The sequence below is a fragment of the Pavona decussata genome, unplaced genomic scaffold (assembly GCF_977016875.1).
Source record: "Pavona decussata unplaced genomic scaffold, jaPavDecu1.1 SCAFFOLD_72, whole genome shotgun sequence".
Classification (NCBI taxonomy): domain Eukaryota; kingdom Metazoa; phylum Cnidaria; class Anthozoa; order Scleractinia; family Agariciidae; genus Pavona; species Pavona decussata.
This window is the reverse complement of record NW_028145491.1, coordinates 2,441,408-2,460,489: the sequence shown is the minus strand read 5'-3', so window position 1 is coordinate 2,460,489 and position 19,082 is coordinate 2,441,408. Positions and strand designations below refer to the sequence as shown.

General features: G+C 37.1%; 1 protein-coding gene and 1 long non-coding RNA gene across 2 annotated transcripts; one reads left to right on the top strand and one right to left on the bottom strand.

Moving 5' to 3' along the window:
- Positions 1 to 4,647: 4,647 nt before the first annotated feature.
- Positions 4,648 to 18,682, bottom strand: LOC146476946 (DAZ-associated protein 1-like). Its single transcript, XM_085114048.1, has 13 exons — positions 17,988 to 18,682; positions 17,776 to 17,816; positions 17,541 to 17,622; positions 17,350 to 17,434; positions 15,933 to 16,013; positions 15,162 to 15,263; positions 14,938 to 14,986; positions 11,187 to 11,269; positions 8,254 to 8,386; positions 7,653 to 7,742; positions 6,571 to 6,657; positions 6,108 to 6,287; positions 4,648 to 5,379 (listed from the first exon to the last, which is right to left on the bottom strand). Exons 1-13 carry the CDS (start codon positions 18,302 to 18,304, stop codon positions 5,195 to 5,197), a joined length of 1,515 nt encoding a protein of 504 aa, XP_084970174.1. The 5' UTR covers positions 18,305 to 18,682; the 3' UTR covers positions 4,648 to 5,194.
- Positions 8,386 to 10,113, top strand: LOC146476947 (uncharacterized). Its single transcript, XR_014865506.1, has 2 exons — positions 8,386 to 9,528; positions 9,605 to 10,113. It is a non-coding gene; the product is annotated as an uncharacterized LOC146476947 (long non-coding RNA).
- Positions 18,683 to 19,082: the final 400 nt, after the last annotated feature.

The following is a 19,082-nucleotide window of genomic DNA, read 5'->3' as shown; positions in this document are numbered from 1 at the left end:
TTAAGTTTTTATTATGAAAATTAGTTTTCATTCATATGCAAACTTAACTAATTTTCATATGAAAAGCTTTCTTTCATAAATTATGAAGTTCACAGCAACTCCGAAATGGCCTATTGAGGAATACATTTAAAGCAAGTAAACAATCAACTGTTGCTCTCAAACATGCTATCAAGTGTGCTCAATTCTCACTAAATTTGCCTCGCATTGCACAATATATTAAAGTCTACAATAATTGTGGTTCTTTTCTTATATAGTTTTGTTGTTGTTGTTGTTTAATCCCAGAAGGGATTTGATTACAATAGCAACACTGAACACGGGCTATATAGGAAACATGGGTTTTGACTAAATTAAAACAATATTTATCTCAAATAAAGTTGAATTACTCACAATGAAGTAGTCTTTTGTCTTTTCATTGTCAGTAGTTTAACTTTATTGGAGATAAATGTAATCGTTTAGTCGATAGCCATATTTCATATAGCCCATGCTGTAACTGGAACCAATGAAACTTGGAAAATGAAAAATGAACAAAATCAAAATTGACTTTAATAATAGGCATCCCAAAACCAAGAAAGAAACCCTAACATGGTGTAAAATTAAATGTGAAAAATTTTGATGATAAACTTAAAATAATTGTTGATCAAAAAAGTGAAAACTAAAAACTTTCTTAAATGTGCTTGTCAAAATATGGTTTCGATGGAAATATCAACCCATGTGAAGAACTGACATGTCATTTAACCAAATTGTTGGCAGATTATTTGAGATGTTTGGTGCATATTTGAAGCTGGTGCATGCCCCCCACCCCAACCGCAGATATGGGGATACTCCAGATTTCAAGTGAGGGGGATGATCGAATGGAGGCATAGCCTGTGAACAGGCTCCCAAGTGGGGTATACGGCAAAGAAAAAAATCAAGCATGGAGAGGGGGGAGAGAGAACGCCCCCATACTGCGCTCTGCTCACCTGGCTCGCTGATTTTCCTTTTTGCCCAGGTTAATTGGGGCATAAATCAAAACCCAAAGAAATCCCTCCCCCAAAAAATCCCATGCGAAATTTCCAAGCCTTAAAATTTCCAGAAAGGATTAAAGATAGAACACGAAAAGAAAAAACAGTAAATGAAAAACAAGTTTGGTCACAGTATTTTATTTGCATAACTATACAGCCAGGATAGATAGATAGATAGATAGATAGATAGATAGATAGATAGATAGATAGATAGATAGATAGATAGATAGATAGATAGATAGATAGATAGATAGATAGATAGATAGATAGATACTTTATTATAACCATTGCAGCCATAAGCTGAATTACGGGATATTTACAAAGAGATAATAATAACAAAGAGAAAAAAGAAAATTATCTACATCTTAAAAACCTGGCTAAAATATAACAACAAAGAGGAAAAGAGAAAACATCTACATCTTATATACATGGCTAAAAATAAAACTGTTCTTCAAACGCTCGGTCTTACATAGGGGGAGAGTGAAATCACTTTTGCGTCTCAGTGCATATTTACAACTCTTCCTTTCAGGGAGGAGGCTATGGAGACTGTGGGTGGGGTTACAGACGATCTCGTCAAACAGATCGATTGAAATCTTTTCTCTCCTCTCATGAAGTTTCGGTAGGCCAACTGTTTCTAGTGCTACACTATATGACAGGTCAGGATAGATGATTCTGAATGCCCTTCTTTGGATCCGTTCCAAATCTACACTAATGTAGTTTGGTAGAGAACGATGGAATACAGGACTTGCGTATTCCAGGACGGGCCTAATACATGTCACATAGAATTGCACCAGTTCACTTGGTGCCACTCCGGATCTCTTGAGTTGACGCAAAAAGTAGAGACGAGAGGAACATTTTCTAATTAGTTCAGAGCTGTGCATGTTCCACTTTAGGTCGTGGCTAATGGTCACGCCTAGCAATTTGGCACTGGTGACTAATTCAAGGGGTTTGCCATTTAGGACTAGGGGTTCAAAATCGTGGTTGCTAATAGAGAAACCAATTCGAAGTTCTTTGCACTTGGCCTCATTCAATTGGAACCCATCGAGACTCGCTTGTCTCGAAAGGTCATCCACAGCTTCTTGGAGTTTGCTCTCACTACCCTTTGTAACTATTTCGGAACAAGATGTATCATCCACGTATTTCCACATGTCAACTGGTGTGTCCAATTCATTAATCATGACAAGAAATAACCAGGGGCCTAATTTTGTTCCCTGGGGGACACCGGATGGCACAGAGTGACAATCCTGAGCAAGTTTAACTCTTTGTTTCCGGTCCATCAAGAAGTCAACGATCCAACCTTTGACTTGATTCGGAATATCATATGTTGTTAGTTTTTGAACAAGAACACTGTGATCGATAAGGTCAAAAGCCTTACGGAAATCAAGGAGGACTACTCTTGCCGTGGCACCATTTCCGTCGGTGTTAACAAGCCAATTATGCGTCATACTGACCAAGGCATGTGTAGTAGACGATTTGGGAATAGTTCCAAATTGTCGAGGGTCAATTCTTTGTAACACAGCAGGTTTAACGTATTTCTCAACAATGTGATCTTCAGCGAGTTTAGACAGGATGGACGTAAGGGAAATCGGACGGAGGTGCTTGTTAATGTCCTTAATAGGCCTTTGTTTTGGGACCGGGACTACGTCAGCCTCTTTCCAAGAAGGCGGAAGGCGGGATTCGTGGAACGAGGAGTTGAGGATCGCAGAGACTGGACCCGCCAGGAGATCAGCGTTTTCTTTTAATAACCATGCCGGGATTCCGTCTGGCCCATGTGCCTTGGAGGGGTTGAGTGCAGATAGTTTCATAAAAGTTGAAAACTCCGATATCATATTTACGGCATGACTTTCGTTGTTGGCTTGTGGTGGGTCGAAAGGATTGTGGGTAAGAGCCTCAAAATCCTGCATTGGGGTCAGGAACGCTGAATTGATGTAATTTGCCAGGACACCAGGTGAAAAACCTAGGTGTCGCAGTAATTTGCTGGTGTTGGCCCGCGTTTCTGAGGCAGGTGACATGCCGCTGAGCTTTTTCACCTCTTTCCACCACACAGATGGCTTACACTCCCTCAAATGGTTAACCTTTGCTTCGTAATACTTTGCCCGGCAGATCTTACGCTCACGATTCACGCAATTTCTGAGCATTCGAAAGGTATCCATATTTCCTTTCGCAAGGGCACATTGGCGTCGTTTGATCAAGCTCTTGAGTTTATCATTCAACCACGGAGGCTCGCTTCGAAGAATAGTTTTGGATCGCGCAGGAGAAATAATGTCAAGACCCGTCTTAACGATATTTTCAAATAGTGACACTTTCTCCGCGCAGGTCTCCACGGTGTCAAGGAGGCGTGGTACGTCAACATTTTCGAGGTAAATTTGCATTGCGTGTCTTTTACTAGGTCTCAAATCCCTCGAGATAATTATTATGCGGGCACCACAACAAGTCTTCAGATTATTTTGAATACCCAAAAAACTCTCTACTTAATCAAAAAGATACTTGCCAAATTTTCCTAGTACCTGAAAATATCCCGGAATTGAAAATTTCAAACCCAAAAAAGTCCTTCCATTATCCCCGTCACTTGAAATCTGGACTACCTCCCCTGGGCCCCCTACCCCAAATAGGATTCCAGTTGTGAACATTGTGAAGTAGTTAAGACAGTTGCTTGTGATTGTTATGCAAACATTTTGAATGCAATAAATTACTGTTACTTGTGACAATGGTCACACTCTCAAATTAATTGGCTTTATCGTGAGACTACTATTTGAGTTGTCATACATAGGACACTAATACCGTTTGTGGTTAAAAAGATCAAAAGCACCAATTTGACCTTAGAATTGAACTCTTTCCACTCTAATTTGGCATACAGCTTGGTCATTTGGTTAGTAACAATTCTGTATTCAAGATATTTAGTTTTGAACTACTGCTGATAAGAAAAATGAACCATCAGGCCCCCCTTGTTTCAGTTTTTCTTGAGTTATTGGCAAGTTGTAAGCTTATTCATTAAAATTAGACCACGAGGCCAGGAAATAAATGAGTGGCCTGCGAACAGCAGACGTATGTCCGGTCATCGCTTCTCTCCCTCCGGGTGAAAATGTCTTGCTTTGTATGATTTCCATATTTAGGAAAGCTTCACAAGCCAACTGTGGGAAGGATAAGTAAGGCCCTGAGTCTCAAACATGTGTAAGCGGTTACAACAATGTACTTTTCATGTGATCTCTAAGTGTGTGAATTGACATAGATTTTCACAAGCCATTTGTTTTTATGTGTACAAATGGAGTCAACAGTAACAGCTCACATACAGTGCACAACTATTTTATTGCAAATTATTGCCAAGGCAATTTGACAATACAAACACAGTAAGTTAAAATATTACTGGGAGATTTACCCCATTTGAGAGTAAACTAAAATAATGAATAGAGACAACAGGATAGGCTTATCACTTCCTTTCCCTTTTTCCTATCAATTTACAGGAGTCTGGAGCAGTTGTGCTTTAGTCACAGTGATGGACATGCTGGGCATGATTGTTCAAAGCACAAGCAAAACCTTGCAAGCCTCTTGTTACAGTTCTTGTATCTAGAACAATCATTTAAAATGGAAGAATTAAAATAATAATGGCCTATGCCCAAAATTATTAGCAACAACACAGATCACTGAATCCAAGGTAATTCAACTTTTAAGTTTATTTTGTCAGGATTTCTACGTATTCTCTTTGCCCTGCATTGGCTTTTCCTACTTTCAAACTGCAACTAAAACAAGAAATAAAAAAAAACTTCATTGCTAGTCTACTTTTGAACAACCAAGCCCTGGACTCTGGATATAAATAATGAACATAGGATCCTGTCAGAATAGCCAAACAAGTATGTTCCAACTAATGTCTTCACAGTTTAAAAAAACTGCTGACATAACTACTTAATCTCAGAATATGATTTCATATTCAACAGAGAATACTTGAAAGTATTCTCTGTTATTTGAAAAGGTAAAGAACACTTATAAGAATGGATATTCTTTGGTATCAAATAAACAAGTACAAGTTCTCCTAAGCCCGAAAAATAAAGAATGTAGAAACGTTAAAACATTGTCACGGTATAAAAAAACCAGCATTACCGCCTCCCCCCAAATGCCAAAAAGCTAAGGAACATATATACTTGTATTCTGAAAGTTCAAAGAAAATGATTTGACAAGATAAAAGGTCATCAGTAATTTCAACGTCCATATGGATGGAATCCACGCGCGACATTAGCCCCTCTTCCAAATGACTCTCCTCCATATGAGTTTCCATAACCCCCTTGATCACTAGCACTGTAACTGGCATAGCTATTGGCATCTGAGGAGAATGATGTTCTGGCTGGTCCATAACTGGATTCTTGCTGCGGATAATTCCCGAGCCCTGTACAATACAGCAGCAACCAACATTAGCTTATAACACATTCATTGAGTCACTGAATTTGTAACAAGTACATAGCAACAAGTTTTCACACTTGCCATTCAATTTTTTTTAATGTGCCCATTTCTGAAAACCCATCAGCAATTTAATTAAATGCCCAGGGCACCAATTATTATTTTGTTTTGAGAGTTTAATGGAGGACACACATTGGAGACAGATAACTGCTTTCATTTGACATCTGAAAGTGTAGAAACTACTAAATAAAAATATAATATGAACAACAGTTTATACTTGGTGAGTAAAATATCATGAATGTTCAATAAAATTGTACATCTAAAGGAAGTCTCGGTGTACAATTTTCTACATCAATGCATGTTTCTTCAGTGTTCTCTCAGAAGGGGAAGATATTGGAATGGGAGCACTTATGCAGCGAAGATATCTATTCATGTGTGGATGTTTATAGAAATATGGGCTTATTAACAAAACTACCTTTGAAGAGCGGTATTTATGAAAAAGGAGGCCCTTCATATTAGAAGGAGGGCTTCTTTGGTATCATTTTTAATAACCATTCAAGCAGGGAATAAGAGAAAAACAAAACAACTTTATTGGACACATTTTCAACCTCCTATATTTCCCTCTGTTTCCTATCTTCCCTACATTTATATTTTCAGCTGAAGGAGCCTCTTCAAATTAAATTAAAGAAACAGTCCTTTTGTGGAGACAATTCTTACCATAAGCAGAGTAGTCAGCGGCGGCAGGAGTGTCCAATCTTGGCTGGGTCCCAGGAGCTGCTCCAGGTGTCGTAGCTTGAGATGCTAGTGGCATCTGACTGTAATCAGTATATGCACCAGATGTTACAGCCATGGAGGCAGCAGCTGAGGTTGGAGCAGTTCCATAACCTGTTCCAAAAGCTGCAAATACACACAAAATGCTTATTACCTTAGCACTGTTTCTTGCACATAACTATCACTTTCCAGTAAAATTTATCCACCAAAAACACTTATGCAATCTGATACTAAATCAAAAGCTAGCAGAGCACACATCAATCACTCTGCAATTCCCTAATATTGCTTCAACAACAGCAAGCAGATACGGTATACCAACTGTGGCAGGATTATTGCATGTTTTGAAGAAAACCATACACTACTTTCAAAATAGCTGCAACAATCTCTGTCATTCACATACACTAATTACCTGCTGCTGCTACAGCAGCCTGCCCGGCTGGAGGACCATACATTGAAGATTGATCATATCCTGGTGGAACTCCCTGTGTTCCCACAGCTGCCAAGCAAACAAACTATGAATTAAGCTAATGTTTGAAACAGACAGCATTTTGAAAGCAAAAGAAGTTGCATATCTATTTAAGGGAAGAAGGGAAGTTTTCATCAGTCCTATACTTGTCACTGGACTCCCAGATCCCAAGAAATTGGCTCAACAGAGAGAAGCTACATGTAGTAAGTGTAAAGATTCATGCCTGACACTTGGGGAAACATTTCCAATGTTTTATGTGTCGCTTTGCACTTTGTTTTGTGATTAAAACAGAAATCTTGCTCATAATCATAGCTTACTTTGTTTTGTGATTAAAGCAGAAATCTTGCCCCTAATCATAGCTTTCTATTGCAAATGAAGCACAAAGCAGCAGATAAAATTAAGTGATTTCTTTGAACAGAGGTGACGTGTCTGCAGAAATTCCATGCAATAAACTCAAAAGTTTATTGTTTATTTGAATACAATTTTTGGCTGTCAATTATGATGTCTTTGTTAATTCGTAGTTGTGTTTAGGAGGCACTGTTGTGTAAACATTGACTAATTTGCATAATACAGAGAATTTTCACAATTTTCATTTTCAAGGTAATTTTCTGGCCATTACTTTAAAGGTGACCATAGGTTTAATTTAAACCAGAAAATGTTTATTTATTCCAGGGTAAAAGGAAGTTAATTTGGGAAACCTGTAGACAGTGTTTGTTACATGTATCTACTGAGCATTTAGGTTCATTTCTGTTCTTGACAAATTTAATTTACACAAAACTCAAAAACCTTGCAGGAGCCAATGGGTTACAGCCAATGACCTAGTATGCTGTTTTCTCAGCACAGTGGAACACCATACAAATATGGCCGCTCTATCAGCAGGATTGTTGATAGGATGTTTTTGATAAGGAAATAACTGCATAAGTTTGTTTGGGTGAAAACAATGACAGTAGTTACTACGTGGCCAAGTAAATAGCATGTTTGTAGGACAGGTTTCTTAATGTACACTGAGGTTAGCTAAACCTTACCATAAGTACCATATCCTGCTGGATATGCTGAAGCCATAGCACCATACCCTGGATAGCCTCTGCCCATGCCCATTGGGGAAGGTGCCATGCCTGCAAGAACAAACATCTTTATATTATTACATTTATTGACATTTAGAAGTAATACCCCCTCCCCCCCTCCCCTGCCAGAAGATAAAGGGAACCAACAAAACACTTTAGAGCTTGTGCCCAAGGGAACAAATGCACATACACTTTACCTCTCAGTACAGACACAAGACTGTAGTGATCAAAGAGACAGAGCAAAGTCATACAGTGAAACATTATCAGAACTTTTCAATGTTTTTCTGGATGTGATAAATCAAAACTGGCTGACAAGCTATATGAAGTGATAATTACTGTTCACTGTACTTGAAAATATTCCAACATCCTGTGAGACAATTTGTGATAAGCTATAAAAACATTTTTCAATAATGCCTATTGAATAGGAATAGCTGTACCTATAGTATGAGTTGGAGTCAGTTACTGACAGAAGCCTCTATATTATGGGCACCTTCCTATTATAGATACTTAGCTCTGTCCCTTTGGCATCTGTATTAGAGACTATCGACTGCAATGTTCTAACCTGGTTGAGTGTATCCATAATGACCAGCTCTGCCGTAGCCAGTGTTCATTTGAGCTCCACCCATGCCGCCTGCCATGTTTGTGCCTTGCCCTCCACCTCTGGGTTGCTGCTGTTCAGCTCTCTTTGCCTCGACCTGAAACAACATCACGAGTCAGACGACTGGAAAAATACACAAATAGCAAATCAAGTGCCATCAACGTTTGTCACATGCAGTTGTACATAACAGCATCTTAGCAACACAGTAACCAGTAAAAACGAATTTATCAAAGGAAACTGTTGTCAGAGGTGAGCAATCGCAAACTTACACATAGTTAAAAAAATATATTGTCAATGGTCATTGGTTGAAAATTAATTAATTTACAACACATGGTTTGTTTCTGCTATGGGCCAAAAACATTGATAACATAAAAAAAGCCAGCCACATGTGACATTAATTTTCATCAATTAAGACAGCTGTGTATAGCTGATTAAAATTTTATCCTACAATTTATTATAATTAGAAAATAATCAATTTCATTCTATGCACAATGGACCTTTTTGATCCAAAACATTTTTCTCACCATCAAGTGTAGTGTAGGAAAATATTTTTTTTACTAGGCCCTAACATTAAAAGCTACACATAATTTAAAGTAAGATTAGTTCCTTGCAAACAGTTTTGACGAATTAAACAAGAAAAGAATGGAAGTGCTTAGCACAACCACTTTATATTTAATTTGTCCACTATGGTTAAGAGACCAAAGTAGACTGGAGGGTTGTCTGGGCTAAATTCAGCATCACTACACCATTTTATTATTAGTAGTTATAGTAGTATTGCAAGATCAAGTCCATTACAAGACTTTGTCAACAAAATGCAGATCAAATAAACATTTTCATACTATTTCTATAGCAGTGAAGTATAAAAAAAATAAGACTAGACCAGACCAAAGAATACCATAAGCCAACCAACTACTCAAACAAACAAAAGGTGCCAAGATTTCCACACAAGAAAATATATTAAAAAACACTTACTAGACTATTTTTAGCTGGACAGTTAACAGCATAAGTGTACATTGTAAGTGTACATTGTGCAAAACTAATTTTCTTAAGATTATTTTTGTTTCATTTCAGTGTAAATGACACTTGGTTCTGAAGTAAAAATTGTTTACAACACCGGAGAACTATACCAGGGATCATTTGACATAAGAGATCAACTTTAGTGTACAAATCAATGTTTACCACTGTTACATGAACTATAACGATCATATCAATGTGAACAATCACACCTGTACCCTATGTGTCTGTATAACAGGCCATTGCCCATCTGTACCTCTCATTGACAACCATAAAAATTCAATTTAATTTATAAATCCAGAACAATGACTTTAAGGTGAACTCCAACAGTTAGCAAAGAGAGGTATAAATAATGTAGAAGGCCAAAATAAGTATCTGTGATTACTCTTTACGGCAACAACTGGCAATACTTGTAATTTTCATCAATCCTTTCTAGGATTATTTTACCAGTGTTGCATTACGCTTCTTAATTCACATGACTGGCCAGTTAAGGAGTCCAGTAAAATATATCAATACTGGGGTGCAAGGAAGAAAGCCCTCAGTGACTTCAAGGACATTGTAAAATGGACATAATAAAACCACCATCCAGCAATTTTAACAGTCATAAGTTTAGTTAACAATTGTCCTGCGAAATCGCGCGGAATATCACCTGATACTTAGCTGACGAGGCCGTAGGCCGAGTTGACTAAAATAAGGCAACATTCCACAAGATTGAGCAGGATAATTGTTTTATTATTCAACACATTGATAACAAAGCACAGGTTTATAGCAGAAAAGCTGGAGGCATTCTTTATTTGTCAAAAAAAGAAACTTGTAACATTTTCCTGCGCACGGACCGGCACAAATGAAAGCGGCAGCTATGTTCAAGTTCAAAATTGAGTACTCATCTAGTGTGCCAATCGCCCCGGCAAAATTTTCCCCCAATTTGTAGCCTCAAGCTAAAGCCAAAGAGCATTTTGAAACTGCAAAGGATTTCTTGTGTCAGCCGGGCCGAGCTGAACAGACTGGAAAAGCTTTTCAATGATTTCTCTGGTGAGTGTTTCTTTGTTTTCTATGCAAGCAATTTTACGATCTTTCCTCAGTGTTTCTGCAGTGTTTTTTGTTTTGTGCCTTATTGCTTGCAAGAACTCTGGATCTTTAATGAAACTAAATTGTTTTTCAAGCGGCTCTGATGCTTCTGAGAATAATTACTTTGTTTTTCGTCTATCTTTTTGTCTGCCAGAAAGCTAAAATTTCTCGAGGCACTTCAGTGCGAGCTTTTCTCAGGTGGTTTTCTCCATCTCTTCAAGACAAGTCAAGATCTCTCTTTAACGGTTGCAAGAACCAATCTAAGGAGATACATGTAAGTGTTTATAATTTCTGAGCCCTAGAATACACGACAATCCAAAAGCGACAGAAGTCTAGCAAAAAATATATTGAATGTTTTTGCTGAACTGTAATTTGCCAGTTCATAAACAGAAAGGTAAGCAGTAAAAAGTTTTGCACTAACTATTACAATTCTCAACAGAAAACTTGGTGGTTTTTTTTTTGTGTTCAGTATAAAACAGCGTTATTAATAGTTTGATGTTCTTGTGAGGTCGTTACTTTTTGAAAGCGCTGTGCCATTTTTCTCCCTGACGCACGAAAACTACGCATATTGCAGGATATCAATTATGTGCGGACGACGTATGTTGAGTTCACCATGACCATATTTAGGCAGTGTCACAATGTGTTGAATAATAAATAGCATTACTTGTTGAAAATGCATCCCAAAAAGTGATCAATCAATCAACAGTCACTCAGACCTTGCTTCCAAGCACTTCCTTAGAACTAAAAATGTAGCCTTGTTTCCAAGCACAACACCAATACAACATAACAAATAGTAACTTAAACTCTCACTACACCGTTTTTCCATTGATGCCATGATAATGTTTACGGACAGCCTCGTCTACTGCTGAACTTGAGTCAAACGTTACAAAACCAAAGCCTACCATAATACAGTAATACGTAAAATAAAGCATACGTTAATTTCTGCAAATATACATACAACTAACCTGCAAATATAATTGAAATTACAACAACAATTCAAAGGGGTAATGTCAAGGTGCAACAAATTGCCATCAGGTGATACAAGGAACTTGGTTTAAATAATAGAACACTGTAATTTGGATAACAAGATGTGGCAAGTGTGAGTAAAATCACTCGATTTTTATCTAAAATCAGTAGCTTCTCAAGTATTGCTGGCCTTGATTATGACCCCTTGAGTTTTGTTGAACTGTAAGTACTTGAGACACAAAATAATCAGCTGTAGACTACCGTCGGGTGAATTACTCAAGGGTACCTCCTGTAGGTTCAGCTAGGTACACTATTATGACCAAGTAATCCTCCTGACACTTATTTCCATACATTTCCTTTGATATTGGTACAGCTTATAATATTTCAATGCCATGTCAAGGCAATTGCTAATTATTTGACTATTGCCTTTCTTTGTTATAGACTGATTTCTAGGTTGACAAAGCATTCTTCTCCCTGCTGGCAATGCCAGATGCAGTGACCATAATAAGCCTATCACCACAAATTGCCCAAACAACAGTAACAGTAATTGTTATTTCAGCATAAGTATTCAACAGTTGTCAGGAAAATAACATTAAATGACAACATCAGCATACGTGAACATGTAACAGAGTAAACAAATGAAAGTTCAAAAAAGCAACAAACAGAAAGACAAGCACAAAATACTCACAAAACATTATTACAGAAAACAACAGTTTTGAGTTGTTTTTATCAGTACTGTCTTTAAAAATCCTTACGTTGATCTAAGATTTAAACATGCTCAACTTTAATTCACACATGTGAATCTACCTCATGTTTGAATTTCTAGGCAGAAGATATTTCATACTTTAATACAAGACATACGCAGTCTTTAATTTAGGAGCTTTCTTGTCCACTGACACCAAGATATCAAACACCATAACTTAAACTTTATAAAATTTTAAAACTGGCTGTACAAGGTAAAACTCAGATACATTTACATGTGACCGTGAAAGGCAAAACGGACACTAACGGTTATCCATTCCAAAAGGTTAACCAATCGTTATCCGTTTGAACGCCTAAAAAAATCCGTTAAAAGCGTTCAACAAGCCATTCGAACGGTTTTGACATCCATTAGAACGATTCTGACATCTGTTCAAAGTTAATTGCAACATTCGTTCGAACGGTTAATTGTATCCATTTATCAGTTGCAACAACCGTTCGAACGGTTTCAACATCCGTTCTCGACGTATCCATTCGATAGGAGAAATAATTGCAGTCGAACAGTTTGAGAGCATTAGTGTTTGCAAAGTTTCCCGTAGAATCGTCAGAGGAAAAAAGGAAGATTTGGCGGGCTATTAAGGGCAAAATAAATACTAAATGTCGGGTTAGCAAGTTAATGGTTGTCCGGGCAAGTTAACAGAAATGTTCTAGAAGCGACAATGATCTTAACTAGGTTCAATAATAGGAGTAATACATGTAGGTAAAATATTGTGAAAATAAGGTGACAATAACCCAGAGTTATTGAGTCTTCTTTATAAGTAGTTGTTATAGTTTCGTACAGCTAAAAGTTGTTGTAAATAAACGATATAAATAGAAAATTGATGTCGCTACTGTTTAACGTCACTGATCACGCAACTCCATGTGTTACACGTTTGTTGAAATCCTATCCACTTAAGTGGTCAAGTCACGAACTGTCGCATTGTGAAACTCTAACATAGATTCTCGGACAGCAAAGATAAAATGAGAACTAGAAGTTGAAAAGAAGAAGTTGAATTTAGACGGGGATAAAACGCAATAACAAAGTGCTGAGAGTAAAGTCACCACGAGTGATAGTCCACAGTCATTACTGTATGCGGCATTCGTCGTGAGGGTAGGATGGGATTTTAACAGACGCGGAAAGGATCGTTTGTTTACAGTTCGATCACGTACGGTGGTTTGAATCAGCAACTTGTAGTTCCGCGCTACATTAATCTTTGTACAGTGAATCTATAAACTGGAAATACGCTCAAATAGGACTATCTGCTCCCTGTGTGATAACCAGCATCAAATTGTTTCAAACAAACATCAGTTTGGTTTGACTAAATCTGAGATGCTACCATGCACCAAACGAATGTTTTGAACGTGTCGTTCAGTTCTCAAAGCGGTCCACATTAGCACAGATTAATTTTATTACACTCTTCTTTTTCGATCACAAGAACAGATAATGCGTGATGACAACACGGACTAAAATGAAAATTAAACTATAGGCCACAAGTATAAAGATTGCCCGTTCTATTCTTAAAGGCAGGTAAATTTATTTCTTCGGAACAATTTCGCAAAGCGCTCGAGCCATTCAAGCGGTGAACCGAAACTGGAATCAAGCTCAAAATGCTTAACGGTTTAAGGTCAGCATGACTATGTTCTTCTCTTTGGATCGTAAGACTAAACGTTCTTGGACAATTGACATCACTGATAACGCGTGATGACAACACCGACTACAATGAAAATAATTATCAACAGGCCACAGAACAACATCGCTCAAAGCATAGATTATCCGTTCAGGACTATTTTTGCAAACCGTTCGAGCAATTAAGTCATCCGTTTGAACAGGTAACCAAACCATTCGAATGATTTATTCATCTGTTCGAACGGTTAATCAAACCGTTCGATAATCTGTTTGAATGGCCAATAAAACTGTTCCAATAATATTATTCATCCGTACGAACGGTCAACCAAACTGTAAACCGTTCGTCATCTGTGCGTTTTTGCCGTTCCAACGGTTTTCCGTTAGTGTCCGTTTTGCCTTTCACGGTCACACATTTAGCAAAACTAAGAGCCAAGTTGATTCTTTCAGACCAAAATACTGTTAGGAAAATTACAAAGTACAAAAAAGCATTACTTTAAATGTTATAATTTTCACTCAAATTTCAGATAATTCATTGAAAGACAGTAAAATTCTAATAGAGAAAAAGCAGAGAATACAGCTGTACTAAAACAAAACTTTGCCACAGTGGTTAACAAGGTAACAAAAGTAAATCTAAACTGCCGCAGAAATAAAATATTATTGATAACAATCATTAACAAATACATGCACAGATAGCACAAATACAATACAATAGACACAATTGAGTAAAACATGCAGGAGATACGTATTCAGGTGGAGGGCTAATACATCCCATCAAAAAACCAAATTATATCCAGGACTAATAAAACAGATTGAAGTGTGATAGATTTGCCTTTGAAGAAGCTCATTCTGTTGAAGCTTGACTTCTTGCAAACACTGATCCTTAAAACATTCTAACTTTAAAACTTTTATTCTTGAAAGTTACCAAGTTTGAAAGAAACCATTTTCAACTATAACAATGTCAGTTACCATATATCTTTCAAGACTCCAAATAAATTTAACACAAATAATTCCATTCAATTCAAATTGATTAAACTTCAATTAAATTTAGCCTTCAAATGTTTGATGACCAACCATCTATGTTTTAATGTAACCAATACTGTACTTTGATGCAAAGTGATAGTGTGTTCTTATGGAAAAACGATTATCAAAACCCAAAACAAACTTGACAAAGTTAAAAATAGAAAAGCTGTCTCCTTCAGCTTTAACTAGCATATCCCATTCCAAACAATATTTACCTCGCATTCTGCTGGTCTCTTTGTCATACATCAACTTCACGTGAACAACCTGCAAGATCAAAGAAAACACAGTCGGCAAAAGATACGGTAAAAGAGCAGATCTACAATCTTTCTCTTCACCAACAATACCAGTCATTTCTTCAAACCAGTCTAACCTTCAAAACTAACCAGGCTGGCTAAAACTGTACAGAACAATAATATACAGTAACAACCTTTGACTATACCTTGCCAAATGGAGAAAAGAATGTACGCAAATCCTCCTCTGTGGTGTCACTTCCTAGTCCACCAAGAAATATCTTGTTTTCATTGTTACCTCCTGAATCCTTCTGAAAGAATATAGGTATCCAGTGGCAAATTAAGGTCATGGGCTCCATTTGGGTTGCTATGCTATTGGCAGTAAAAGCCTAAAAAATTTGTAAGTTTTGATCTGTGTAGTGTTTCATGAATTTTCACTGGTCTAATATTAACCCATTGTAGTCTGAGCCACCAATAACCACTCTTGATTTTCTGCAATTTCGCATTTGTTCTTTACCTCCCCTGGAAGGGATACTTTTGTCGTCTATTGTTCTAATGGTCTTCAGGAAGATGATGCATGTACCTTCAGCTGATGCATGCACCTTAGCTATGGCATGGGTGGGTAACACACACTCACATGGTTAAAAACCCTTTCAAGACTCCTTGCACCAATTTGTCGGCAACTTAAGTGACCTGTAGGTTCTAAAGTTTTAATGAGTTTTCTAAAGTGTTCCTGTATTCCTCTTGTCCCGCCTCGATTAGTTTTGTCACTATTTGCGGGACAAACCATTTATTATTGTTTTTCAAATATATTGTTGTTGTTGTTGTTAGGTTCTTTTTGTTTGAGAAACTCAGTTACCACTGACCTTGGTTTAGGGTGTGTTGAGAAACAATCAACTAACAATATGCTATAAAAAATGAAAGTACCTGAATACCCTACAGTTTAATTACAGGCAATTTAGTACAGTTCAAGTACTTACACTGGGAGGGCCGGCTGGGGTTTGTTGGGAGAGAACAGCTTGCTGTCCTGGCCCCCTTGGCACGGCACGCTTCGGATCAATCTATAACAGGAACACCAGATTTAACACACTTGATAATGTTGCTCATCAATATCAGACATTAGCTGAAGTTACACTTCATCACACTGGCACCAATTCATCTGAATTGAGATTTTACCCAGGGATGTTAAAATCATTTTTTTTTAATTTTTTTTTTGTTAGCCTTTCACAACACCAACATTTACAATAATAAACACTATGTAGACTACTAGACACTGTACCTTCTATTTTGGTTGCTTGCTTCATACAGTGTATATAAGAACCTTTTTTATAAGAATACTGAGGCTGAGTTTAACTAAACTTTAAGAACATACTAGGATAAGAACATGACCCACGCTTAGACTCAGTTAGAACATTTTTATTACCACCAAATGTTTTAACGGATAAATAATACATGTAAAAACTTAGTCTTTACAATCCAATTAACCCAAATAATAGGTGTCTTGGTCATGTCAACATAGATTTATTAAAATACTATAACAGATAACTTAAGAGCATTTTAAGCACTTTTCAGGCTCATTTTGCCAAAAATAATAAGATTGTTCAGCCTCAGCCTCAAAATGTGACATTCTTATATATATATACAGCTATTTCAATTAACGTTGTCGGTTCAAAGCATAAAGCTGAAAGACAAGACCGAAAGTTTACGTGGGATTTTTATGAATAAATTCATCAAAATCAGTCATGCCTGGAGAAAACAATAGATTGTAATTAGCAGTACAATGACCTGCATGTGCAGGGATGATTTTGATGAAATTATTCATAAAAAATAATCCCACAAAACATTGCGGTCTTGTCTTTTAGCTTGATTTTAATCCGACAACGTTAATTGAAATAGCTGTATATATAAAAAAGAGTTTAGACCAAATAAAAACTGTAAAAATGACTTCAATAATATTAGATAGATAGTTTCTTAATCAAAAACCTTGCAGCCACAGGCTGAATTACGCGTGATTTACAAAAGATATTAGAATGAAACACAATTCTAAGCTAAAAAACTATAAATCAAGAATTTAAAATATAAAAGGACAAAAATATATAATTCAGAGAACAATATTACATCATTGCTTTAAAAGATGTGTCGGCACTTGTATTAATAATAATAATAATAATAATAATAATAATAATAATAATAATAATAATAAAAAGAATCATGACCAGTGTAACACAATACACATAGCATCGAGGTGAAGCTGAATCATTTCACCTCCAACCTTCAGTCAGTGGTGAGTGTTGAACAGACAGAGCAAAATGGAACAGACGCACAGCAAAAGTGAAATCTGCATGTATTTGATAAAATTATAATTTTGGGGGTGAAATAAAAAGAGGATATATATACCTTTTTGTTGTCAAGAACATGGTCAGGCTTTTGACACACATTATCCACAGAAGTTGGATCTTGAAAAGTGACAAATCCAAAACCCCTACATATACAAAATATAACACATTATCAATCAAATTATTGAATTGTGGAACTGATCTTGACACTAAGATCATTCTGATGTAGCACAAGTACAGTGTCATATTTACCTTGAACGTTTGGTGACACTATCCTTCATGACAATACAGTCCGAAACTTCACCGAACTTTGAAAAATACTCCTGTAAGCTTTCTGAAAGATAGACGGAGTGAATGGTAAAGAACGAGACCACAGGCATCGACAAGTCAATGATCCCACGTGCTATAAAGCATAACACAACGCCAGCATACACGATGCAAATATGCCAAAAACAGTTAGATATTTCCCCAGCAAGTGTTTTCTTACCTTTTGTTGTTTCTGGTTGCAATCCACCAACAAAGATCTTCCTAAAGGGGAAAAGAAATCACAGAACAACAGAGTTAAACTTTACAGGTTCTGAGATTCAAGAACGCGCCGATGAAAGAAGGACCGCAGTCAGTATTAACTCAATTTTTAAGGCGAAAAAGGTTCTTTAGTGAGAGAAATACTAGACAGAATCAAAGATTAAGTTTTCTTACCCAATGTCATCTCCTCTGCTGGTACCCCGAACCATTTTGGTCTTTATCATTCGGATCCAAAAAATACTACAAGTTGATGTCAAACCTTCAAGAGCAAATTGAACTACTGACGCGCACGCGGGAGCGATCCTCGATATCCCGGATCTTACGCAAACCACGTGGTTACATGAGGGCGCGGTGGCTTGGGAGGCAACGCGTGAAGTCCCGCGAGAATGCGGGACCATGACTTCGTGAACTCGCGAACCAGCCGCTGATTCCCAACCAGCGAGTTTCAGTGGGCGAATAATCACAGTAAAATGGCTAGATGCCCAAAACATCAACTCACTTTGGAATGAGGAACTTGTTCATAAGATGCTGCAAGATGTTTCTAGACCCCCAGCCTTGGGACGAACCGTACCGCATGCGACTTCTTTCCACCTCTGTTAAACACTTATACAAGCATTTTTATAACTTCTTTTATTATGCTGCTTTTATATAAACAGTTGACATGCAATTGACTATCATATACCGGGGAAGTTAACAAAGCTAGAAAAGTTTTTCATCCTACTTCAAGGAGCCAAATTTTAAATACACCCTTGATAAGAGCCAGAGATCGTGATTGTAAATCAGTGCTGTTATTAAACACATTCTAAACTGAAGGACAAATATTTTTAGCTGATGATACCAGAGTTGGCAATGGTAGTGGGTGATCTCATCGGAACTCCTCTTTGTTATTGATTTTTATGAGGCATAAGATGCCAAAGCAGATCTCAAAGCATATAAGTTACTTTATGGGCTCCTGGCCGAAAAATTATTATACTGAAACTCCCAAAAGGTGGTAGTACCTGTTTCTGACATTTCGCTCCTCATCTCGATGATCAGCTAATGTGATGAAAGTAATAAAGCATAGAATAAGGAACAGCTTGACGAGTGAATCAATTTTTACTTTAATTTTCTTAATTTTTTAGCAAGGCAATAGTGAGCAGCACACAGCACCGACATCTTGTTGACTCAAGGCAGTATGGAACAAGATTACATGGGGAACTCATTTATACATAACTTTTACAATACAAATCACGTTCCCGTAAGGGTATGAACAACTAACTAAAATTAATG